At 62.3% G+C, this 23,788-nt stretch overlaps 6 protein-coding genes across 7 annotated transcripts; 5 read left to right on the plus strand and 1 right to left on the minus strand.

The window, feature by feature from the left end:
- Nucleotides 1-231: 231 nt before the first annotated feature.
- Nucleotides 232-1,713, plus strand: CHLRE_01g046950v5 (uncharacterized protein). Its single transcript, XM_043058900.1, has 3 exons — nucleotides 232-362; nucleotides 782-914; nucleotides 1,218-1,713. Exons 1-3 carry the CDS (start codon nucleotides 300-302, stop codon nucleotides 1,421-1,423), a joined length of 402 nt encoding a protein of 133 aa, XP_042928813.1. The 5' UTR covers nucleotides 232-299; the 3' UTR covers nucleotides 1,424-1,713.
- Nucleotides 1,714-1,763: 50 nt separating this feature from the next.
- On the plus strand, nucleotides 1,764-4,313 carry CHLRE_01g047001v5 (uncharacterized protein). The gene is made up of 4 exons (XM_001689684.2): nucleotides 1,764-2,213; nucleotides 2,532-2,654; nucleotides 3,175-3,256; nucleotides 3,618-4,313. Exons 1-4 carry the CDS (start codon nucleotides 1,819-1,821, stop codon nucleotides 3,693-3,695), a joined length of 678 nt encoding a protein of 225 aa, XP_001689736.2. The 5' UTR covers nucleotides 1,764-1,818; the 3' UTR covers nucleotides 3,696-4,313.
- Nucleotides 4,314-7,111: 2,798 nt separating this feature from the next.
- On the plus strand, nucleotides 7,112-8,116 carry CHLRE_01g047050v5 (uncharacterized protein). The gene has a single exon (XM_001689685.2). The coding sequence runs from the start codon at nucleotides 7,152-7,154 to the stop codon at nucleotides 7,539-7,541; it is 390 nt and encodes a 129-aa protein (XP_001689737.1). The 5' UTR covers nucleotides 7,112-7,151; the 3' UTR covers nucleotides 7,542-8,116.
- Nucleotides 8,117-9,115: 999 nt separating this feature from the next.
- CHLRE_01g047100v5 (uncharacterized protein) lies at nucleotides 9,116-13,461 on the minus strand. Its single transcript, XM_043058901.1, has 5 exons — nucleotides 13,064-13,461; nucleotides 12,404-12,899; nucleotides 12,054-12,196; nucleotides 10,943-11,870; nucleotides 9,116-10,760 (listed from the first exon to the last, which is right to left on the minus strand). The coding sequence occupies exons 1-5, from the start codon at nucleotides 13,126-13,128 to the stop codon at nucleotides 10,524-10,526; spliced, it is 1,869 nt and encodes a 622-aa protein (XP_042928814.1). The 5' UTR covers nucleotides 13,129-13,461; the 3' UTR covers nucleotides 9,116-10,523.
- A 220-nt stretch (nucleotides 13,462-13,681) lies between these two features.
- Nucleotides 13,682-18,186, plus strand: CHLRE_01g046450v5 (uncharacterized protein). Its single transcript, XM_043058892.1, has 5 exons — nucleotides 13,682-14,261; nucleotides 14,404-15,194; nucleotides 15,403-15,545; nucleotides 15,729-16,656; nucleotides 16,841-18,186. The coding sequence occupies exons 1-5, from the start codon at nucleotides 14,138-14,140 to the stop codon at nucleotides 17,075-17,077; spliced, it is 2,223 nt and encodes a 740-aa protein (XP_042928815.1). The 5' UTR covers nucleotides 13,682-14,137; the 3' UTR covers nucleotides 17,078-18,186.
- A 1,035-nt stretch (nucleotides 18,187-19,221) lies between these two features.
- On the plus strand, nucleotides 19,222-23,543 carry CHLRE_01g047200v5 (uncharacterized protein). 2 transcript variants are annotated; one of them, XM_043058903.1, is made up of 6 exons: nucleotides 19,222-19,420; nucleotides 19,635-19,795; nucleotides 19,938-20,728; nucleotides 20,937-21,079; nucleotides 21,263-22,190; nucleotides 22,372-23,543. In XM_043058903.1, exons 2-6 carry the CDS (start codon nucleotides 19,672-19,674, stop codon nucleotides 22,606-22,608), a joined length of 2,223 nt encoding a protein of 740 aa, XP_042928817.1. In that variant the 5' UTR covers nucleotides 19,222-19,420; nucleotides 19,635-19,671; the 3' UTR covers nucleotides 22,609-23,543. The 2 variants fall into 2 exon arrangements, with proteins under 2 accessions (XP_042928817.1, XP_042928816.1); XM_043058902.1 differs by having other exon boundaries at nucleotides 19,222-19,416.
- Nucleotides 23,544-23,788: the final 245 nt, after the last annotated feature.

The raw sequence follows: 23,788 nt of genomic DNA on the forward strand, positions 1-23,788 counted from the left end.
CCGGCATGGTTGCTGTGGATCTTTAAGAAGTTCGCTTCTGTGTGTGTTTGGGTTTTTGAGTTGCGAAGCTTGTGCGTGTGCTGCGCGCTGCGGTTGCAAAGTTGACGGGGCCCCGTGGGGGTTTTGAACCCGCCGGCCGCAATGGGGCAATGGGGCAGCAGCCGATCCCGATCCCGCCAGCCTGTCCCATAGGTCTGAAACACTTTCCGAGCCCCTTCACAAAACTGTTAGCCCAAACTCACAAGCAGCGCGACCTCTCTACCCAACTATAACTCAGCATTTCCGCCGAGCCCGCTAGAATGTCGCAGGCGCAGGAGCCCGCTGCTTCGCAGCACCAGTCGCAGAACCCCGTCGTCTCCGCGGTGAGTGGGCCGCTGATCATGATCATGTTTTGCTGTTGCTGGCGGCCCCAGCAGCAGGGCAGCAGCAGTCGAGGTAGCAGCGGCGGCGGCGCCGAAACTCGGGCTCCCGGGCCGGCCGCCCAAAAGCGCGCGCTTTTCCGGCGCTGACTAGGCTTTGGACTTTGGCCTGCCTGCCTGCGACCGCAACCGCGACCCACGCATTAAGGCCTCGCGCTTCCTGCACTGCGCGACTGCAAGCTTGTCCGTGGCCTGCAGCTCGCTAGCGCCCCGAGCATATGACCAGCAGCAACTCGCGCAACTGGGTCCCCGTCCTTTCACCCCCCTGCTCCCCTTTCGCTCCCCTCTCCGGTCCTCCCGTTTCCCAACCCTCTCTCCTTCCCAACCCTCCCCTCCCCACCTTCCCCTCCACTCCCCCACAGCCGCAGTCTCAGCAGCAGCCCACGGACGCGCCCAAGGTGCTGGCGGGCGGCAACGTCGACCCCACCAACCCGCTGGCGGGCGGACACGCTGGGCTGGAGAACCCCGAGGCTGCCAAGAAGGCCGAGGACATGGGTGCGTGTGGGCGTGTGTGTGGGGGGGGGAGTGGGTTGGGGTGGGGCGGGGGGTTGTACATGCCCGAGCTAAACGAAGGGGGTGGTGGTAGGTGGTTGGGCAGTGCTGGGCAGAGGAGGAGCGCGAGACCGCGATTGGCCAGCGTTGCGGAGGGCGGGACTGCGGCCTCGACTTCCCGGCTGCGTGTGCCATACCCAGGCTGCGTGCACTACTGCCATGCCACCCCAACCCCCACACCCACGCCGCTAGCCAACCCGTGGCCCCCGTTTTCCGCACCCCACCCCCCCTACCTGGTTGCCGCAGGCGCCACCATCCCCAGCCAGGGCCCGCCGCCGGAGCTTTCCGCCGAGACCGCCAGCGGCGGCACCCAGTCGGGCACCCAGCCGGGAACCCAGTCGGGAACCCAGTCGGGCGCCGGGGGACCTGCGGAGGCGACCCTCGCCGCTGCCGCCCCCACCGAGACGGCGCAGGAGACCGGGACGCAGCCCGCTCCCGGCAGCCAGGCGTAAGGCGTATGGACATGCGTGTGCATATGCCGTGGCACTCTTGCACCGGCGCTGATTGATGCGCGATGTGTGCCCGCCGCGCCCTGCCGCGCCTTGTCGTGGGGATGAGATGAGCGGCATGTCTGCTTGATCGTGACGAGGGCAGGTTGCGCGGTGAGCGACTGAAAGTGCAAAGCAGTTTGTATACGTCTACGCGCGCATGTGCCAAAGCGCTAATGCGGCTTGGGGTTGCGGGGGCTGAGGCCTAGGCCCTTATGCGTGCGGTGCATGCCACGGCAAGAAGACCTCTGACCAACTTGCAGCTGTAAGGTTGCATTTCTGGCCTGTGCAATACTGTATATAACTGGCTGTCAATTGGAGTCACACGGCCGTGCTCTAGGCGCCCGTTTTTAGCCGAAATGCCCGCAGCGCAACGACCAGCTAAGCGGACTCGCCGGCAAGCAGCACAAGAAGCTACCAGTGAAGCATCAGATGATGCGCCACAGTCAAGCGGGAGAGGCGCGGCCTCAGCCGTCGAGAATGGCACAGTTGACCTGGACGCGCAGCGGAAGGAGATTATGTTGCGCAACCAACAGCGGCTACAAGAGCTGGGGCTTACGAACCTGATGGCAGACATGCGACAAGACGTGAACAGTGACGCGGCGAAGAAGACAGTCGCATCGAGCAAGGCGAAACGGTCCGCAGCCAGCGACAAAGAGAACGGAGACGGCGAGCAGCGGGTTGTGCGGAGGTCGCTTCGCAACCGGGGCCAGGAGCCGGAGCTGCCGCCGCTGCTCGAACCGCTCTTTCGCAAGTAAGGGGCTTGGGCCTGCCCCCTTGGGGCACGCGTGCGGGTTGTTTAAGACGGACACTCACGTCACGTCGCGTGTAGCCCCTTCTGCTGGCTGTAAGCTGGGATTAGGATGGGTACGTGCTTGAACTTGAAGCACGCCCGGCGCAGCGTGAGCCACGGGTTGGCGTTGTCGGTCCGGGGCATTCCGGGGTGTCGCCACCCGCCATGAGCCAGGGCCACGCGCATGAACCACAGGCACGCGTGGTCCCCTTGCCGTTGTAACCGCGCCGCTGTTGCCGCCTTTACTGCGCTGACGCTGGACAACCGACTGCCGCGCAGACCCGACGCAGCTGGGGAGCAGCCGTATTCGGAGGAGGAGCGGAAGGCGCGGCCGCCCCGGCCACCCTCGGCCGCCGCCGCAGACGGCGACGCGCATAAGTATGATTCACACAACCTGCACCGGTGAGGCGTGCGGGGATTTCAAGGCTGACTTATAGCGGCATGGGCTGGTCTGGCAAAGTGTGCAGTGTGCTGTGTTTTGGCACAACTAACAGTGCCAGAGGCTTGGGGGAAGGCCTCCGAGCAGGGGGACTGGGGAAGGCCTCCAAGCAGGGGGACTGGGGAAGGCCTCCGAGCAGGGGAACTGGGGAAGGCCTCCAAGCAGGGGGACTGGGGAAGGCCTCCGAGCAGGGGGACTGGGGAAGGCCTCTGAGCAGGGAACTGGCCAGGATGTCAACGAGCGCGGCCCCATGCCCTGCTGCCTGGCAGCCTGCGTGCGATCGCCGCCTGCAGGCAATTCATGCCAGCTGTGTGTGTGTGTGTGTGTGTGTGTGTGTGTGTGTGTGTGTGGCTGCACTCTCTCTGGCCCGCGCACCTCCTTCCGGCCTAGGTCCAAACCCCGAAAACCTAAGCAGCAAACAGCTGTCGCCGTGTACCTGTGAAGTTGTGTGCCTGGCGACCGCCGCGTGTGCCGCTGCTTCAGGCTGCGCACCATGTCGGACGACGCGATGCTGAAGCGCATCTACAAGATCACCAACACGCTGAAGCTGCAGTCGCTGGTGCAGGTGGGTGCTGGTACGGCCGTCGCTGGCCAGACTGCCACCGCTGCGCAGCTCGGAAGGACGGGTCTCATATGACATGAGTGGGCGTGCTGTGTCTGCTATGGGGCAAGACCAGGCGCCACGCCGATGAGTGCCGGTATCTACAAGGTCCTCCATCAATGGCAGCGGCGGAGGACAAACGGTAGCCATAATCGCATGCACCTGCGCTGCTTGCACCACCACCGAGGCAGCTGCTGCTCCCTGCCTTCCGCACTGCACCCGGCTTCGAACCGCCGGTATCTCTCCATTGCTTGCATGGCCACAAACGATCCGCACGCGCCCCACATTCGCGTCAACACATGCCCCACACCCGCCCCACGTGCAGCTGCTGCGGGAGTTCGGGCGGGACCAGCTCGCGGACGAGGCGCAGGCGGCGCTGGACGAGCGCCTGGCGTGCGTGTAGGCGCCACATTGTGCGTGCGGCGGTTGCCAGGATATGACAGGAGCGATGCTGTTGAGTGTGTGGGAGGCCGTGGGGAGCCATGGCGGAATAGGCTGAACCTTGTGATTCACGCACTGAAAGGTTAGGTCCGCCGCGTGGCACGGGGATGCTTGCGGGGATGCATGCTTGTGGACAGGTGACAACATTTGCGTACCTATCATTAATTATGACTGCTTGGGGAACTGTTGCGGTCCGTCGTACGTAGAAGTGTGGTGCGGCGGGCGTAAGACATCCCGGGCAAACAACGCCTGAACTGGCCTGAATGGGACCTGATGGGAGAGACATGGCGTTACCAGTGAGCCTTTGATTACATACAAGTACTCCTTCCTATGTGGTATTTGCATAGGCTACGCGAGCAACATCATGGCACCAGCAAAGCGGCGTCCTCTCTTTTGCAAAGGGCTTCGTAAGTCGCGCTGAAGTTTCAAAGGGGCCGGATTCAGATCCAGGCAATTGATGGGAGTCAGCTCTCCACGCGGGGCCCTATGGTCGTGGCTAGCTAGTTTCCCACTCAATTATATACTGCAAGGGCATGATTCAGCCTCTAGCATTCCGGGAAATGCTCTTTAATCGCGACGGCGGCCCAAATGTCAGCGCGCATCACCGCGTCCCATTAGGGATGCTGATATACTTGAAGCAAGGATACAGGATGGGACTTAAATTGGATTCAATGGAAAGTGCGCCGGCGGTGGCGCCGACCACCATCGCGACCCATATCAACCCGTTTGCGGCGCACGCTGAAGGCAGACCTCTATCATTGCTGTAATACGATGCATAGCATGCTCAACTACCAAATCCCGCATGGGGTGGGGAAAGCCGGCACATGCAGTCTGCTCGAGTGTGCTCGGGGTGCGTGCGGGCCGCCCACAGTAACGCGCACCACATGCAAGACAGCGGTATACTGGCCTGGCAATGTCTGCTAGGATTTGGTATGGCTTGCTGTGGGCCAGTCGGCGAAAGTGTCCAGTCAGGCGTGTCAGCACAGGCGGCATGCCACTGGGCAACATCATGACGAGCATGCCCCCGTGCTCGCAGAGCCCTGTGCACACATCACCCCTTGGCTTAAAATGCACGCGGCAATAATGTCAGAGCAGCAGGGCCGCGCTTCCTTGGTGTCCCCCGCATGTCCCGCACCTTGTCACTGCCCGTCCTGTCGTCCACCCATTTGCTCCGGCCTTCTCCCGGCACTGCCGGTCTGTGCGCGCTCCCTCCATGCCGAGCGCCCAGGTGGTTCGTAGGGGCCCCTGGATGTGCGCAAAACGCGTGCGTCTTCCAGTTCTTGTGACACATCTGCGCGCTGCTGCACGCCCAATGTGGGGCTCGAACCCACGACCACAAGGTTAAGAGCCTTGCGCTCTACCGACTGAGCTAACCGGGCACGAAGGGATGCAGGCACAGACACACACAGCCTACAGACACCTACGAGCACCACACATGGGCGGCCCCGCGTCCTTGTAACGGTCACTGCCAGGCGCCTCGTCCGCCAGATAACGCAGGCCCGCCGGTGCCTGTGCTGCCCCAGCCCCTGCACATGCCCACCCTGCCCAGCCTCCTGCACCGCCCACAGCAATCCTGCTCCCACTGCATACATACTGCAGCCGCCACAGCCCAAAGGAGGTGGTACGGATGGCGTGCCGCGTGCGCATGGTTGCAGCTACGTTGCCCAGGTATTGATGGGCCTGAGTACAGCTGGCGGACGAGGCGCCTGGCAGTGACCGTTACAAGCGCCTGGGGACGTTGGGCCAGGGGAGATTGTGCGGACCACCGCGATGGTCGAGTCCCCGGCATACGGCCCCCCGGGTCGAGATCAATCTGTACGGTTCCATTGGACTCCATGTTATAGCTTTAATCATTCGGGAGCCTGGGAAAGGGGGGTCCGAACACCAATTTGGCCCGAAACCAGGCTGGATCCAGGGCTCTGGGCGGGAGTTGCATACCCCTCTGCCCTGCGTTGGACCGCCACTGTGTGATGGTGAGGTGTGGTGCTCGTGGGTGTGTGTAGGCTGTGTGTGCCTCTTCATGTATCACTTTGCGCCCGGTTAGCTTAGTTGGTAGAGCGCAAGGCTCTCAACCTTGTGGTCGTGGGTTCGCGCGTGCGCGGATGTCACAAGAACTGGAAGACGCACGCGTTTTGCGCATGCCAGGGGCCCCCACGCACTGCCTGGGCGCTCGGCACGGCGGGAGGGGGCTCAGACCGGCAGTGCGAGCGCGGATGGGGAACGGACGGGTGCCAGACACGAGATGAGGAGTAGGTGGGCGGCGGCGGACAAACACAGAAAGGAAAGGAGGCGAGCACAAAGAGTGGGGAGGTGCTGGCATGCTTACGAGACTGCCATCTGTAATTTCAATTCGAGGGGACTTTCGTGGCGCCCCAAGCAACGGGTATGGATAAGCTTGGAAGTACGGTATTCGCTTGTGCTCTTGACAGTGACCAGCGGACCAAATGCGACCGGATACGTGCGGTCTCGTATCTGTACGGTCTCGTTGTGCATGTACCCGGTGTCGAGGGTCAAGCTGAGCAGCAAGCGCAATGCCCATGTGGCTGGGCAGGCTGCTGTGCGTGGTGTTTCTGTTGTGGCAATGGAAGCAGCATTCAGTTGGCAGGGCATGCACGGTTGGCAATTGTTTCAGCTGCCGCAGTTCGGAGCCTTGCGCTCTACCGACTTACGCACCTAACCGGGCACGGGTATACACATACGGTACACATACACGGGTATACACACACAGACACACACACACACACACACACACACACACACACACACATACACACACACACACACACACACACACACACACGCCCGCTGGGTCTGAGGTTGTTACACCGGTAGTAATTCCGCAAGGCGGGTTACTGGCGCGGTGAAGGGTCGGAGTGCGTTACCCTGTGGACTCCAGAGCTGTTTGCGCTCTGCCGGGGAAACGCCAGGTCACGGCAACCCTCGATTGAGAGCCCTGTCGTTGGTTATACCAGATACACGATTCACGTGATCTGGCAGAATAACCGTGGAAACCGTAGTCACACACACACACACACACACACACACACACGCACGCCGGGGAAACGCCAGGTCACACCGTTGTCACACACACACACACACACACACACACACACACACACACACACACACACACACACACACACACACACACACACACACACGCCGGGCGGCCGGGGAAACGCCAGGTCACGGCAGCCCTCGATTGAGAGCCCTGTCGTTGGTTATACCAGATACACGATTCACGTGATCTGGCAGAATAACCGTGGAAACCGTAGTCACACACACACACACACACACATACACACACACACACACACACAAAATGGTGGGTATCGGCAAGTAACTCCGTCGCGTCATTGGGCGGGCTTTCGTTTCGTTTTTTAACACACACACACACCTGCCGCCGCCGCCACGGGCGATGGCGGCCAACAAAATACTGCTTCGTGGCGCAAGCAGCGAGCAGGCGGAGGTGATGGCGCGCGGCGACTTCTCTGCTCTGGGCCTGGGAGAGGGCTCGATGGGCATGTATGAACGTCGGTGGCGGGCTAGCAACGCGGGTCGCGTTTGGAATGTGGAGGTAGTGGTGACCAGGGATCAGCGGGCGGCCTTCATCAGGGCTGCGGCGCAGATTAAACACACCGCAGGCGTGACGGTGGCCCCCTTCCTGACGCCGGAGGGGCGGGCAGCTAGGCGCGCGCGGCAAGCCCAGTTCGACAGCCTGGTGGAACGGGGTCTGCAGCCGTACTGGCGGGGCACGGACATCGTGACTGAGGAGGGGGACCGGCGCTGCGTACACCCCGTGCAGTAATGCACATGGCGGATAACTGAGAGGGGCGCGCATTGTGTGTGTGTTTAAGTCCAGCGGAAGTTAGGCTTGTTGTGAATGCAGGGCTAGGACATAGACGGTTTTGGTTATTGATCCTCTCTCTCACTTTGTGGCTGCCCTTAGGCATTTTCTGCCCTGTGGGGAAGGGAAGGTAGCTAGTGCCGGCGGGGTGCTTGTTTTGCGGTTGCTGCGGCCACGTGCCGGACTTGGACGGTACATGACTTTTTGCTAGGCGAACAAACAATGCATAGTGGCCAGCTGCCGGCTCGCAGCAGTGTTGATATAGACGGAGGTGCGGCTTCTAGGGCCAAACCGACGTCTCACAATATAGACAGAGGTGCGGCTCTTAGGGCCAAATCAGTGTCTAACCACAATAGATGGAGGTGCGGCTCCTGTGGCCAAACTGACGTCTAACGCTACGCGTAGGCTTGGGAGACATGTACTGCCAGACCAATGCGCGACAAACAAGGTGCTAATGCGCCCCTGGCACTAGCAACTACGGGTTGTCCGGATACACGATCACGTGATCTGATAAACAACTGTAAACCGTTGTCACACACACACACACACACACACACACACACACACACACACACACACACACACACACACACACACACACACACACACACACACACACACACACACACACACACACACACACACACACACACACACACACACACACACACACACACACACACACACAAGAACACACACACCTGGCAGTGACCGTTACAAGCGCCCGGGGACGCGCGGCCGCCCATGTGTGTTCAGGTGTGGTGCTGGTGTGTATCTGTATGCTGTGTGTACTGTGCCTGCATCCCTTCGTGCCCGGTTAGCTCAGTCGGTAGAGCGCAAGGCTCTTAACCTTGTGGTCGTGGGTTCGAGCCCCACATTGGGCGTGCAGCAGCGCGCAGATGTGTCACAAGAACTGGAAGACGCACGCGTTTTGCGCACATCCAGGGGCCCCCACGAACCACCTGGGCGCTCGGCACGGAGGGTGCGCACACAGACCGGCAGAGCCGGGAGAGGGCCGGAGCAAATGGGTGGACGACAGGACGGGCAGTGACACGGTGCGGGATATGCGGGGGACACAGAGGAAGCGCGGCCCTGCTGCTCTGAGATTATTGCCGCGTGCATTTTAAGCTGAGCGGGGAACGGCGGGGATGTGTGCACGGGGCTCTGCGAGCACGGGGGCATGCTCGTCATGATGTTGCCCAATGGCATGCCGCCTGTGCTGACACGCCTGACTGAACACTTTCGCCGACGGGCCCACAGCAAGCCATATCAAATCCTGGCAGACATTGCCAGGCCAGTATACCACTGTCTTGCGTGTGGTGCGCGTTACTGTGGGTGTGGCGGCCCGCACGCACCCCGAACACACTCGAGCAGACTGCATGTGCCGGCTTTCCCCACCCCATGCGGGATTTTGTAATTGAGCTTGCTATGCATCGTTTCACAGCAATGATAGAGGTCTGCCTCCAGCGCGCGCCGCAAACGGGTTGATGTGGGTCGCGATGCTGGTCGGCGCGACCGCCGGCGCACTTTCCATTGAATCCAATTTAAGTCCCATCCTGTATCCTTGCTTCAAGTATATCAGCATCCCTAATGCGACGCGGAAATGCGCGCTGACATATAGGCCGCCGTCGCGAATGAGCATTTCCCGGAATGCTAGAGGCTGATTCATGCCCTTGCAGTATATAGTTGAGTGGGAAATTAGCTAGCTACGACCATAGGGCCCCGCGTGGAGAGCTGACTCCCATCTTGCCTGGATCTGAATCCGGCCCCTTTGAAACTTCAGCGCGAGTGCGCGACTTACGAAGCCCTTTGCAAAAGAGAGGACGCCGTTTTGCTGGTGCCATGATGTTGTTTGCGTAGCCTATGCAAATACCACATAGGCAGGAGTGCAGGACAATAAAAGGCTCACTGGCAACGCCATGTCTGTCCCATTCCTGGCACGACGTTGTTCAGGCGTTGTTTGCCCTGCGCACACCTCTGTTCGCATCCACAGTGGCTCAAGGCTGGTAGCCCGCACTCTTTTACATCCGTACGTACGTACTGGCCGCGGATCAGCGGAGCCCTGCATGCAGCCAGATGGACGAGGCATGAAGTCCGTTTGGACGCCAGGCCGCTCAATCATTCATCATACGTCAACAGCAGACGCGTTCCCACGGCTAGCTGCACGAGAGGGAGGCGCCGCGGGCCCCTACCTTATCCCCTCCTCCATCCAGCTCTGCCTTACTTTACCACAATTGATCCTCAGTCCCGTGAGCCCTACCACCGCGTGAGGACGACTTGTTTGGGCATAGCCGTACAGGTGTCTACTAACAGCGTCTAGCATTCGACTAGGCTAAGCAATCCAATGAGGCATGCGCGTGCGTGAATGTATGTGCGTGGGGGAAATGCAGGTTGTGCGGGGATCAATGGCACATCATGGAAACAAGGCACCTGAGTCTCTCCGAGTCCTTCATGGATGAATTCCGCGGGCACCAACAAGAACCAACAATATGGATGGACAAACAAACGTGAGTAAGCACGGCGCGGTATGTACGGCAGATGTGAGGCGTTTGCATACGGTGCATGAATGTGTGTACATACGGCGTAGCCACAGAATATGGACAAACGACTAGAACATGCCCAACCAGCAGCGCATGCATGTGTATGTATAGCAGCAAGCAAACCAGCGCGTCAAGAAGCCAAACCGCTCATCATTGGTCACGTGCATGTTCAGAGGATTGAGGAAGAACACCGCGCGCAACACAAAGAAAAGAAAGAAATCCCGACAGAGACAAACGAATGCAGGGATGGAAGGAAGAAATACCAGCCAACGCAGGGCCTCGTGCGTGCATGCGTGCATGCGTGGTACGCAAGGAAGCCGCGTGTGTGGCCCTGCTGTGCGTGTACGCGTGCACACTCATGATAACACGTCGTGTCCCATAAGGGCAGGTGGTCAACTTGCATTTACGCCTGGCACGTGAACTGCCAGCACACTGGGCCCACGCCCACAAAGCCGGCCTTGCAAGACGGGTAGCACAGACCGCCCGACTGCTCCTCGCCGGGGGCGCAGCCCAGAGGGAAGCCCGCGCCGTTGCCGTAGCTCTGCTTGAGGCAGCTCACGCCCGAGTCAGTCATGCCGCCGGGGCACTGAGGCGAGCAGATGCAGCAGCCGAAGGGCTTGAAGCCAGACCGGCACTTGGGCTGCGGGAAGGGCAAGGCGGAGGATCGGGACACACGGGTGAGTTCGGGCGCTCCACATCGCAGGTGATAAGGGGGCCGCAAACATGTGGCATGCATGTGCTGTCAACAAAGCAACCGAGGCACTGGACCCTTGCCTCTCCTGCACATAACTGAGCACACCGCCACGCCACGTTATTACTCACATAGATGATGGCGCCGGACTGCTCGCAGCCGGTCGAGGGGTTGTCGCTCAGGCAGCGGCGCATGGCGGCATCCAGGTTCAAGCCATCACCAAACTTCCAAGGGTAGCCGCCGCCGCGACCATAGGCGGCGGGCTTGGTGCAGTCCACAGGCGTGGTGCCAAAGCCAGCAGGGCAAGACGACTGCCAGCACACAGGGCCCACCATGGTGAAGCCCGACCGGCAGGGAGGGTAGCACAGCAGACCGTGCGGGTCCTGGACGGTGCCGGGCGGGCAGGTGCTGATGGGGCGGCCCACGCCGCGACCGGTCACGCCCACGCAGTACGACTGGCCGTTGATGACCAGCGTCACGCGGAAGTCCGACTCCGTGTGCTTCTTGGTCAGCAGGATGGAGGCGCGCGCGCCCACCGCAGGCAGGCCGAACTGGCGGGTGATGTCGCCGGCAATGGTGAAGCGGCCGTCAACCTCAATGCGCACCGCAGCGCCCACCGCGTCCACCTGCACCGCCAGGCTGCCCGTGCCCTTGAAGGAGATGATGGGCGACAGCAGCGAGCCCAGGCCCGGCGCGGTCTGCAGCACGCTGGAGATGTCGTTGGTGCCGGACGCGTACAGCACGTACTGGAACAGGAAGTCGGAGGCGGAGCGGAAGCGCCACAGCACGTTCTGGCCCAGGTCGGCCAGGCCGCGGAGGTCAATGGTCAGCAGCTTGGCGACGGTCAGCACCGGGCCGCGTGCGTTGGTGGTGACGATTACCTCCTTGGTGCCGCCCACGTTGGTGGACACGCCCACATCGGCGTCGGCGTCCAGCTCGATGCTGGCCAGCGTGGGGCCGCCCTCCTGCGCCGACACGTCCAGGCCCCACGTCACACGGCCGCCCACCAGCACGTTGACAGGGCGGCTCACGTCCACAAGGCTGCCGGGCTGGTGGCGCCTGAAAAGGTGGATGAAAGTAGTGTCAGCGAAACAGAGCGTGAGGCCACGGGATGGGAAACAGCATGCACGGTATGAGAAGACTTGACAGCGATCGACAGCCTCCCTCTCCATCTGTCCCGGTTGTCCTTCTCCCACCCCCTGCCTCCCTTTCCTTCCCGTTAGCGGCTGCTACCGTACTCACTGGGCCCAGTCGTACTGCCAGGCGTTGTGCACCAGCAGGCTCATGAGGCTGGAGTTGAAGTTGGAGCCGTAGCTGAAGCCCGCACGCAGCAGCGAAAACGTGAACTGGCCCACCTCAGTAGTGAGGGGCGGAGTGCTGAAGCCCTGTGGGGCACCGCACGCGCAAGACAAAAGCGTTGGTTGTGTGAAGCGCGCAGCAATAGGAAAAGGAGTGCGTAGCTCGCTATCTAGAGCCCGGAGGCACAACAGTCTTACGACAATCCCACACAATAGCCAGCAAGCAAGCAGAGACCGAGGGCTCCCACGCACTCCCCAGCTAGCTACTGGCGAGTGGCGAGCTGCCGGACTCACGTTGAAGCCCAGGATGTAGGTGTTCTCGCACGGGTTGATGGCGGCGCACACAGACAGCTTGGTCAGCGCCAGCCACGCCGCCTGCTTGGCCGACTCGCCGTCGCCCACGCCCGAGGAAGAGCCGCCCGTCTTGGCGATGGCCAGCAGGTTGCCGATGAGCTCGGTGGTGGCCACGCCCAGCACGTAGGGCGCGCCGGGCTGCACGTTGGAGGCGATGTTGGCGCAGGCGGCGTCCAGGCCGTCCAGACCGCTGTGGTAGTCGCCGATCTCACTGCCCGTGAACACTGGCAGGCGGGCGTTCTGCGCCATGGCGTAGCCAGCCAGCGTGCCCAGGCGCAGGTTGTCAAACAGGTTGCCGGCAGCGCCGCCGCCGGAGCCCAGAGCGGGCAGCTGCTGCAGCGCCGACATGAAGCTGCCCACGATGGGCGGGTTGGGGATGCGGCTCACAAAGTCGCGCGCGTCCTTCAGGCACGACAGGCTGCCGGAAAACGCGGGGCTGGGAGGAGGTGGGGGAGGCGGAGAGGGAGGGAGCGGGGACGGGGAGGGGGGCTGCGGAGACGGAGGAGCGGGAGAGGGAGGCGCGGGGCTGGGAGGTGTGGGCGGCGCGGGGCTGGGAGGCTGGGGAGGGGAGCTGCTGTCATGATGGCAAGGTGTAACCACCACGCCGGCACCGGCGCCGCCGTAGACAGGGACGGGGATGGAGGCGATACCGCCGGCGTTAACATCCGCAACCAGGGGCTGGCCCTGGGCTGGTCCGGGTGAGACTCGGGTAACCCGGCTGAAGGCTCGTTTGCCTGAAGCCTGCACCGAGCTCGGCCTAGGAGGGGACGGTTTATTTGTGGACGACGCTCTTCGCCCGACTGGCTGTAATGCTAGCTCTCGTGCGACGTCACACGTGTATATACGCATACAGCCGCACGCCTTATGTGCCTGAAACGCTACAGCACGGTCTGGGCCAGTCGCATGTGTGTGTCGCATGTCGGCATGTCGCCCGCTCCAACCGCCGCAACTCCGCGTGGCAGGTCGCCAGGTGCCAAACCCGATTGCGTGTGCATCTCTGTATATGTATACAGCTTCAAGGCACATACAAGGCGCATGCGCAGCCGAGGGCTGGAGGGGAAGCGTGGCGAACGGGCAGGCACCGTTGCTCGGTGGGCGACGGAGCGGTTGGCAATCGTCGCGGCCCCATGCAGCGCTTCTCGCCGGCCCCCTTGTCGAGGTCGAGCCCCCCACCTCTTGCGCACCCGCAACTACAGCTAGCCACTCGTGCATACCTATACCTATATAAAGCCCGTGCAAGCCGTCACCATGGCACGACACAAGTTCCTCGCTGTTCTCGAGCTTGACAAGACAGCCGTTGACTGCTTCCTTACCGCCGAGCTCCGCCGCTCAGTTGATATACTCCTCTTAGACATCTTTTGTATCTCGCATTCACCTGCGTACTTTGGCCCGGCCGTGACTGTTCTCTCAGAAATCGAGGCAAGTTGGCGCGAGACTTGGCGCGAAGATATACTCCTGCTCGATTGTCGGCTCGTAGCTGCATGCTTATAGCTTGGTCATATAAAGACTTAAAAGGATGACGACTCGCTGCTGGCTTGGCGTACACGCTCCGGCTGTCTCTCGCACACACAATCGCCGCACTCCTGACTGGTGCAACCTGGCGCAACACCCTCCCCGCACCTCCCGTGCTCGCGCAGAGCCCCTCAACAGCCCCCCTCCTGAAGCTTGGCCGCCATGGGCATACGTGTCCATTCTCGCCGCGGCCGCGGCCCGAGCCCGGCCAACTCCGCCACTGGCGTGTGTCGGGCGCTGATGCTCGCGGCGCTGTTGGCGCTGGGACTGATGGGCGGCGGCTCAGGTGAGGACTGAGGCCTGGGGCAGGAGGGTCCTCCGCGTACCGTATATCGAGGGGCCACGGGACGGGTAACAACCTCCTGCATGCCCGCCGCTTACCCGCGTGTGTCTTGGCTGTTTGGCTCTGCCGCGCCCTGCTCCTCCAGGTGCCTGGGCCCGCTCTCTCGGCGCGGGCCGCACCCTGCAGCAGCAGGGCCAGCCCCTGGTTGCGGATGTTAACGCCGGCGGTATCGCCTCCATCCCCGTGCCTGTCTACGGCGGCGCCGGTGCCGGCGTGGTGGTTACACCTTGCCATCATGACAGCAGCTCCCCTCCCCAGCCTCCCAGCCCCGCGCCGCCCACACCTCCCAGCCCCGCGCCTCCCTCTCCCGCTCCTCCGTCTCCGCAGCCTCGCTCCCCGTCCCCGCTCCCTCCCTCTCCGCCTTTCCCACCTCCTCCCAGCCCCGCGTTTTCCGGCAGCCTGTCGTGCCTGAAGGACGCGCGCGACTTTGTGAGCCGCATCCCCAACCCGCCCATCGTGGGCAGCTTCATGTCGGCGCTGCAGCAGCTGCCCGCTCTGGGCTCCGGCGGCGGCGCTGCCGGCAACCTGTTTGACAACCTGCGCCTGGGCACGCTGGCTGGCTACGCCATGGCGCAGAACGCCCGCCTGCCAGTGTTCACGGGCAGTGAGATCGGCGACTACCACAGCGGTCTGGACGGCCTGGACGCCGCCTGCGCCAACATCGCCTCCAACGTGCAGCCCGGCGCGCCCTACGTGCTGGGCGTGGCCACCACCGAGCTCATCGGCAACCTGCTGGCCATCGCCAAGACGGGCGGCTCTTCCTCGGGCGTGGGCGACGGCGAGTCGGCCAAGCAGGCGGCGTGGCTGGCGCTGACCAAGCTGTCTGTGTGCGCCGCCATCAACCCGTGCGAGAACACCTACATCCTGGGCTTCAACGTGAGTCCGGCAGCTCGCCACTCGCCAGTAGCTAGCTGGGGAGTGCGTGGGAGCCCTCGGTCTCTGCTTGCTTGCTTGGCTATTGTGTGGGATTGTCGTAAGACTGTTGTGCCTCCGGGCTCTAGATAGCGAGCTACGCACTCCTTTTCCTATTGCTGCGCGCTTCACACAACCAACGCTTTTGTGTTGCGCGTGCGGTGTCCCACAGGGCTTCAGCACTCCGCCCCTCACCACTGAGGTGGGCCAGTTCACGTTTTCGCTGCTGCGTGCGGGCTTCAGCTACGGCTCCAACTTCAACTCCAGCCTCATGAGCCTGCTGGTGCACAACGCCTGGCAGTACGACTGGGCCCAGTGAGTACCGTAGCAGCCGCTAACGGGAAGGAAAGGGAGGCAGGGAGTGGGAGAAGGACAACCGGGACAGATGGAGAGGGAGGCTGTCGATCGCTGTCAAGTCTTCTCATACCGTACATGCTGTTTCCCATCCCGTGGCCTCACGCTCTGCCTCGCTGACACTACTTTCATCCACCTTTTCAGGCGCCACCAGCCCGGCAGCCTTGTGGACGTGAGCCGCCCTGTCAACGTGCTGGTGGGCGGCCGTGTGACGTGGGGCCTGGACGTGTCGGCGCAGGAGGGCGGCCCCACGCTGGCCAGCATCGAGCTGGACGCCGACGCCGATGTGGGTGTATCCACCAACGTGGGCGGCACCAAGGAGGTGATCGTCACCACCAACGCACGCGGCCCGGTGCTGACCATCGCCAAGCTGCTGACCATTGACCTCCGCGGCCTGGCCGACCTGGGCCAGAACGTGCTGTGGCGCTTCCGCTCCGCCTCCGACTTCCTGTTCCAGTACGTGCTGTACGCGTCCGGCACCAACGACATCTCCAGCGTGCTGCAGACCGCGCCGGGCCTGGGCTCGCTGCTGTCGCCCATCATCTCCTTCAAGGGCACGGGCAGCCTGGCGGTGCAGGTGGACGCGGTGGGCGCTGCGGTGCGCATTGAGGTTGACGGCCGCTTCACCATTGCCGGCGACATCACCCGCCAGTTCGGCCTGCCTGCGGTGGGCGCGCGCGCCTCCATCCTGCTGACCAAGAAGCACACGGAGTCGGACTTCCGCGTGACGCTGGTCATCAACGGCCAGTCGTACTGCGTGGGCGTGACCGGTCGCGGCGTGGGCCGCCCCATCAGCACCTGCCCGCCCGGCACCGTCCAGGACCCGCACGGTCTGCTGTGCTACCCTCCCTGCCGGTCGGGCTTCACCATGGTGGGCCCTGTGTGCTGGCAGTCGTCTTGCCCTGCTGGCTTTGGCACCACGCCTGTGGACTGCACCAAGCCCGCCGCCTATGGTCGCGGCGGCGGCTACCCTTGGAAGTTTGGTGATGGCTTGAACCTGGATGCCGCCATGCGCCGCTGCCTGAGCGACAACCCCTCGACCGGCTGCGAGCAGTCCGGCGCCATCATCTATGTGAGTAATAACGTGGCGTGGCGGTGTGCTCAGTTATGTGCAGGAGAGGCAAGGGGCCAGTGCCTCGGTTGCTTTGTTGACAGCACATGCATGCCACATGTTTGCGGCCCCTTATCACCTGCTGCGATGTGGAGCGCCCGAACTCACCCGTGTGTCCCGATCCTCCGCCTTGCCCTTCCCGCAGCCCAAGTGCCGGTCTGGCTTCAAGCCCTTCGGCTGCTGCATCTGCTCGCCTCAGTGCCCCAGCGGCATGACTGACTCGGGCGTGAGCTGCCTCAAGCAGAGCTACGGCAACGGCGCGGGCTTCCCTCTGGGCTGCGCCCCCGGCGAGGAGCAGTCGGGCGGTCTGTGCTACCCGTCTTGCAAGGCCGGCTTTGTGGGCGTGGGCCCAGTGTGCTGGCAGTTCACGTGCCAGGCGTAAATGCAAGTTGACCACCTGCCCTTATGGGACACGACGTGTTATCATGAGTGTGGGCGCGTACACGCACAGCAGGGCCACACACGCGGCTTCCTTGCGTACCACGCACGAGGCCCTGCGTTGGCTGGTATTTCTTCCTTCCATCCCTGCATTCGTTTGTCTCTGTCGGGATTTCTTTCTTTTCTCTGTGTTGCGCGCGGTGTTCTTCCTCAATCCTCTGAACATGCACATGACCAATGATGAGCGGTTTGGCTTCTTTGCGCGCTGGTTTGCTTGCTTCTGTACATGCACACGCATGCGCTGCTGGTTAGGCATGTTCTAGTCGTTTGTACATAGTCTGTGGCTACGCCGTATGTACACACATTCATGCACCGTATGCACACGCCTCACAACTGCCGTACATACCGCGCCGTGCTTACTCACGTTTGTTTGTCCATTCATATTCTTGGTTCTTGTTGGTGCCCGCGGAATTCATCCATGAAGGACTCGGAGAGACTCAGGTGCCTTGTTTCCATGATGTGCCATTGATCCCCGCACAACTTGCATTTCCCCCACGCACATATATTCACGCACGCGCATGCCTCATTGGATTGCTTAGCCTAGTCGGATGCTAGACGCTGTTAGTAGACACCGTGTCGGCGTGTGTTCGTAGTTGCAGGGCCAGGCAAGGCGTTGCTAGTCAGCGTGTTTGTTGGTAGTGCGCGCGTGCATGCCCTTGATTGCGGCTTGCTGCTTTGGCGCTCTCGGTCCCTGGGAACTTGCCTCTGCGGGCGCTGGTCGCTGTTGGGCGTCATGCCACGCACGTGTAACTACCACCATAGCTATGCCTGTACGGCTGTGCCCAAGCAAGTCCTCACGCGGTGGTAGGGCTCACGGGACTGATGATCAATTGTGGTAAAGGCAGAGCTGGATGGAGGAGGGGAATAAGGTAGGGGCCCGCGGCGCCTCCCTCTTCGTGCAGCTAGCCGTGGGATCGCGTCTGCTGTTGACGTATGATGAATGACTGAGCGGCCTGGCGTCCAAACGGACTTCATGCCTCGTCCATCTGGCTGCATGCAGGGCTCCGCTGATCCGCGGCCAGTACGTACGTACAGATGTAAAAGAGTGCGGGCTACCAGCCTTGAGCCACTGTGGATGCGAACAGAGGTGTGCGCAGCGCTTGCTTGGGGGCCTCTAGCCAAGCGGTCTGACTCAGATCGCCCAGGAGCCGACGGCCTGCTTCACTTGCATCGCGGCTAGGCGGGGAAAGCCGCATGCAGGCCTCACTCGGTTCGGGCGGGGCCACGCGGGTTGTGTGGCCTTGCATGCGCCCAGTTCCTCACACCCCTGGTATCCTGGACCCCGCCGCTGTGCATCAGTAAGGTTAAACAAGCCGGCGCGGGGACAGCTCACCACAGGCAACACGTCGGCCACACGGAAGAAGACGGCTGGCCACGCATCTGATTGACAGCTGTATGTGCACAACTGGAAAGCGCAACACGCCCCGTCGCCTGTTGCTTGCTCCTCGGCCAGCTTTACCTCCGTCCACCCTGCTGCACCCTGTCACGGACGGACGCTCGTGCGTGCCTCTGCCTATCAGTGCCAAGCAGGGCAAGGGTCCGGGTGAGACTCGGGTAACCCGGCTGAAGGCTCGTTTGCCTGAAGCCTGCACCGAGCTCGGCCTAGGAGGGGACGGTTTATTTGTGGACGACGCTCTTCGCCCGACTGGCTGTAATCGCACCGTAAGCCATACATGCTAGCTCTCGTGCGACGTCACACGTGTATATACGCATACAGCCGCACGCCTTATGTGCCTGAAACGCTACAGCACGGTCTGGGCCAGTCGCATGTGTGTGTCGCATGTCGGCATGTCGCCCGCTCCAACCGCCGCAACTCCGCGTGGCAGGTCGCCAGGTGCCAAACCCGATTGCGTGTGCATCTCTGTATATGTATACAGCTTCAAGGCACATACAAGGCGCATGCGCAGCCGAGGGCTGGAGGGGAAGCGTGGCGAACGGGCAGGCACCGTTGCTCGGTGGGCGACGGAGCGGTTGGCGATCGTCGCGGCCCCATGCAGCGCTTCTCGCCGGCCCCCTTGTCGAGGTCGAGCCCCCCACCTCTTGCGCACCCGCAACTACAGCTAGCCACTCGTGCATACCTATACCTATATAAAGCCCGTGCAAGCCGTCACCATGGCACGACACAAGTTCCTCGCTGTTCTCGAGCTTGACAAGACAGCCGTTGACTGCTTCCTTACCGCCGAGCTCCGCCGCTCAGTTGATATACTCCTCTTAGACATCTTTTGTATCTCGCATTCACCTGCGTACTTTGGCCCGGCCGTGACTGTTCTCTCAGAAATCGAGGCAAGTTGGCGCGAGACTTGGCGCGAAGATATACTCCTGCTCGATTGTCGGCTCGTAGCTGCATGCTTATAGCTTGGTCATATAAAGACTTAAAAGGATGACGACTCGCTGCTGGCTTGGCGTACACGCTCCGGCTGTCTCTCGCACACACAATCGCCGCACTCCTGACTGGTGCAACCTGGCGCAACACCCTCCCCGCACCTCCCGTGCTCGCGCAGAGCCCCTCAACAGCCCCCCTCCTGAAGCTTGGCCGCCATGGGCATACGTGTCCATTCTCGCCGCGGCCGCGGCCCGAGCCCGGCCAACTCCGCCACTGGCGTGTGTCGGGCGCTGATGCTCGCGGCGCTGTTGGCGCTGGGACTGATGGGCGGCGGCTCAGGTGAGGACTGAGGCCTGGGGCAGGAGGGTCCTCCGTGCACCGTATATCGAGGGGCCACGGGACGGGTAACAACCTCCTGCATGCCCGCCGCTTACCCGCGTGTGTCTTGGCTGTTTGGCTCTGCCGCGCCCTGCTCCTCCAGGTGCCTGGGCCCGCTCTCTCGGCGCGGGCCGCACCCTGCAGCAGCAGGGCCAGCCCCTGGTTGCGGATGTTAACGCCGGCGGTATCGCCTCCATCCCCGTGCCTGTCTACGGCGGCGCCGGTGCCGGCGTGGTGGTTACACCTTGCCATCATGACAGCAGCTCCCCTCCCCAGCCTCCCAGCCCCGCGCCGCCCACACCTCCCAGCCCCGCGCCTCCCTCTCCCGCTCCTCCGTCTCCGCAGCCTCCCTCCCCGTCCCCGCTCCCTCCCTCTCCGCCTTTCCCACCTCCTCCCAGCCCCGCGTTTTCCGGCAGCCTGTCGTGCCTGAAGGACGCGCGCGACTTTGTGAGCCGCATCCCCAACCCGCCCATCGTGGGCAGCTTCATGTCGGCGCTGCAGCAGCTGCCCGCTCTGGGCTCCGGCGGCGGCGCTGCCGGCAACCTGTTTGACAACCTGCGCCTGGGCACGCTGGCTGGCTACGCCATGGCGCAGAACGCCCGCCTGCCAGTGTTCACGGGCAGTGAGATCGGCGACTACCACAGCGGTCTGGACGGCCTGGACGCCGCCTGCGCCAACATCGCCTCCAACGTGCAGCCCGGCGCGCCCTACGTGCTGGGCGTGGCCACCACCGAGCTCATCGGCAACCTGCTGGCCATCGCCAAGACGGGCGGCTCTTCCTCGGGCGTGGGCGACGGCGAGTCGGCCAAGCAGGCGGCGTGGCTGGCGCTGACCAAGCTGTCTGTGTGCGCCGCCATCAACCCGTGCGAGAACACCTACATCCTGGGCTTCAACGTGAGTCCGGCAGCTCGCCACTCGCCAGTAGCTAGCTGGGGAGTGCGTGGGAGCCCTCGGTCTCTGCTTGCTTGCTTGGCTATTGTGTGGGATTGTCGTAAGACTGTTGTGCCTCCGGGCTCTAGATAGCGAGCTACGCACTCCTTTTCCTATTGCTGCGCGCTTCACACAACCAACGCTTTTGTGTTGCGCGTGCGGTGTCCCACAGGGCTTCAGCACTCCGCCCCTCACCACTGAGGTGGGCCAGTTCACGTTTTCGCTGCTGCGTGCGGGCTTCAGCTACGGCTCCAACTTCAACTCCAGCCTCATGAGCCTGCTGGTGCACAACGCCTGGCAGTACGACTGGGCCCAGTGAGTACCGTAGCAGCCGCTAACGGGAAGGAAAGGGAGGCAGGGAGTGGGAGAAGGACAACCGGGACAGATGGAGAGGGAGGCTGTCGATCGCTGTCAAGTCTTCTCATACCGTACATGCTGTTTCCCATCCCGTGGCCTCACGCTCTGCCTCGCTGACACTACTTTCATCCACCTTTTCAGGCGCCACCAGCCCGGCAGCCTTGTGGACGTGAGCCGCCCTGTCAACGTGCTGGTGGGCGGCCGTGTGACGTGGGGCCTGGACGTGTCGGCGCAGGAGGGCGGCCCCACGCTGGCCAGCATCGAGCTGGACGCCGACGCCGATGTGGGTGTATCCACCAACGTGGGCGGCACCAAGGAGGTGATCGTCACCACCAACGCACGCGGCCCGGTGCTGACCATCGCCAAGCTGCTGACCATTGACCTCCGCGGCCTGGCCGACCTGGGCCAGAACGTGCTGTGGCGCTTCCGCTCCGCCTCCGACTTCCTGTTCCAGTACGTGCTGTACGCGTCCGGCACCAACGACATCTCCAGCGTGCTGCAGACCGCGCCGGGCCTGGGCTCGCTGCTGTCGCCCATCATCTCCTTCAAGGGCACGGGCAGCCTGGCGGTGCAGGTGGACGCGGTGGGCGCTGCGGTGCGCATTGAGGTTGACGGCCGCTTCACCATTGCCGGCGACATCACCCGCCAGTTCGGCCTGCCTGCGGTGGGCGCGCGCGCCTCCATCCTGCTGACCAAGAAGCACACGGAGTCGGACTTCCGCGTGACGCTGGTCATCAACGGCCAGTCGTACTGCGTGGGCGTGACCGGTCGCGGCGTGGGCCGCCCCATCAGCACCTGCCCGCCCGGCACCGTCCAGGACCCGCACGGTCTGCTGTGCTACCCTCCCTGCCGGTCGGGCTTCACCATGGTGGGCCCTGTGTGCTGGCAGTCGTCTTGCCCTGCTGGCTTTGGCACCACGCCTGTGGACTGCACCAAGCCCGCCGCCTATGGTCGCGGCGGCGGCTACCCTTGGAAGTTTGGTGATGGCTTGAACCTGGATGCCGCCATGCGCCGCTGCCTGAGCGACAACCCCTCGACCGGCTGCGAGCAGTCCGGCGCCATCATCTATGTGAGTAATAACGTGGCGTGGCGGTGTGCTCAGTTATGTGCAGGAGAGGCAAGGGTCCAGTGCCTCGGTTGCTTTGTTGACAGCACATGCATGCCACATGTTTGCGGCCCCTTATCACCTGCGATGTGGAGCGCCCGAACTCACCCGTGTGTCCCGATCCTCCGGCTTGCCCTTCCCGCAGCCCAAGTGCCGGTCTGGCTTCAAGCCCTTCGGCTGCTGCATCTGCTCGCCTCAATGCCCCGGCGGCATGACTGACTCGGGCGTGAGCTGCCTCAAGCAGAGCTACGGCAACGGCGCGGGCTTCCCTCTGGGCTGCGCCCCCGGCGAGGAGCAGTCGGGCGGTCTGTGCTACCCGTCTTGCAAGGCCGGCTTTGTGGGCGTGGGCCCAGTGTGCTGGCAGTTCACGTGCCAGGCGTAAATGCAAGTTGACCACATGCCCTTATGGGACACGACGTGTTATCATGAGTGTGCGCGCGTACACGCACAGCAGGGCCACACACGCGGCTTCCTTGCGTACCACGCACGAGGCCCTGCGTTGGCTGGTATTTCTTCCTTCCATCCCTGCATTCGTTTGTCTCTGTCGGGATTTCTTTCTTTTCTCTGTGTTGCGCGCGGTGTTCTTCCTCAATCCTCTGAACATGCACATGACCAATGATGAGCGGTTTGGCTTCTTTGCGCGCTGGTTTGCTTGCTTCTGCACATGCACACGCATGCGCTGCTGGTTAGGCATATTCTAGTCGTTTGTACATATTCTGTGGCTACGCCGTATGTATACACATTCATGCACCGTATGCACACGCCTCACAGCTGCCGTACATACCGCGCCGTGCTTACTCACGTTTGTTTGTCCATTCATATTCTTGGTTTCTTTTGGTGCCCGCGGAATTCATCCATGAAGGACTCGGAGAGGCTCAGGTGCCTTGTTTCCATGATGTGCCATTGATCCCACCACAACTTGCATTTCCCCCACGCACATATATTCACGCACGCGCATGCCTCATTGACTTGCTTAGCCTAGTCGGATGCTAGACGCTGTTAGTAGCCACCGTGTCGGCGTGCGTTCGTAGTTGCAAGGCCAGGCAAGGCGTTGCTGGTCAGCGTGTTTGTTGGTGGTGCGCGTGTGCATGCCCTTACTTGATTGCGGCTTGCTGCTTTGGCGCTCTCGCCCCCTGGGAACTTGCCTCTGCGGGCGCTGGTCGGTGTTGGGCGTCATGCCACGCACATGTAATAACTACCACCATAGCCATGCCTGTACGGCTGTGCCCAAGCAAGTCGGACCTCCCGGGAAAGCCTTGCTCCCCATGGATAAGTTGTTCTTTTCCTGTAGTGCGACGCCTGTAACAACTGCTGCAAGCTCTGCCGTTCACTCGCATCTCACCCAGGTTGGGACTTGGGAGGCATGTGCATCTTGCATTGAGACTGGTGGGGATTTGCGGCGGGAGCGCAGGTCAGCGCGTGGATTGAACAGTGCGGGTCTTGGTGGGGGCTACTCTTCATCCACTCACCTGCATCACCGCCTCCATTTGATGCCCAAAGCCCGCACAGTGCAACTGTAAACTGTACACACACGAAGTACCCTGGTAGATTTAAATGTTGCT

Source organism: Chlamydomonas reinhardtii, chromosome 1, assembly GCF_000002595.2.
Source record: "Chlamydomonas reinhardtii strain CC-503 cw92 mt+ chromosome 1, whole genome shotgun sequence".
In the NCBI taxonomy this organism is placed as follows: Eukaryota; Viridiplantae; Chlorophyta; class Chlorophyceae; order Chlamydomonadales; family Chlamydomonadaceae; genus Chlamydomonas; species Chlamydomonas reinhardtii.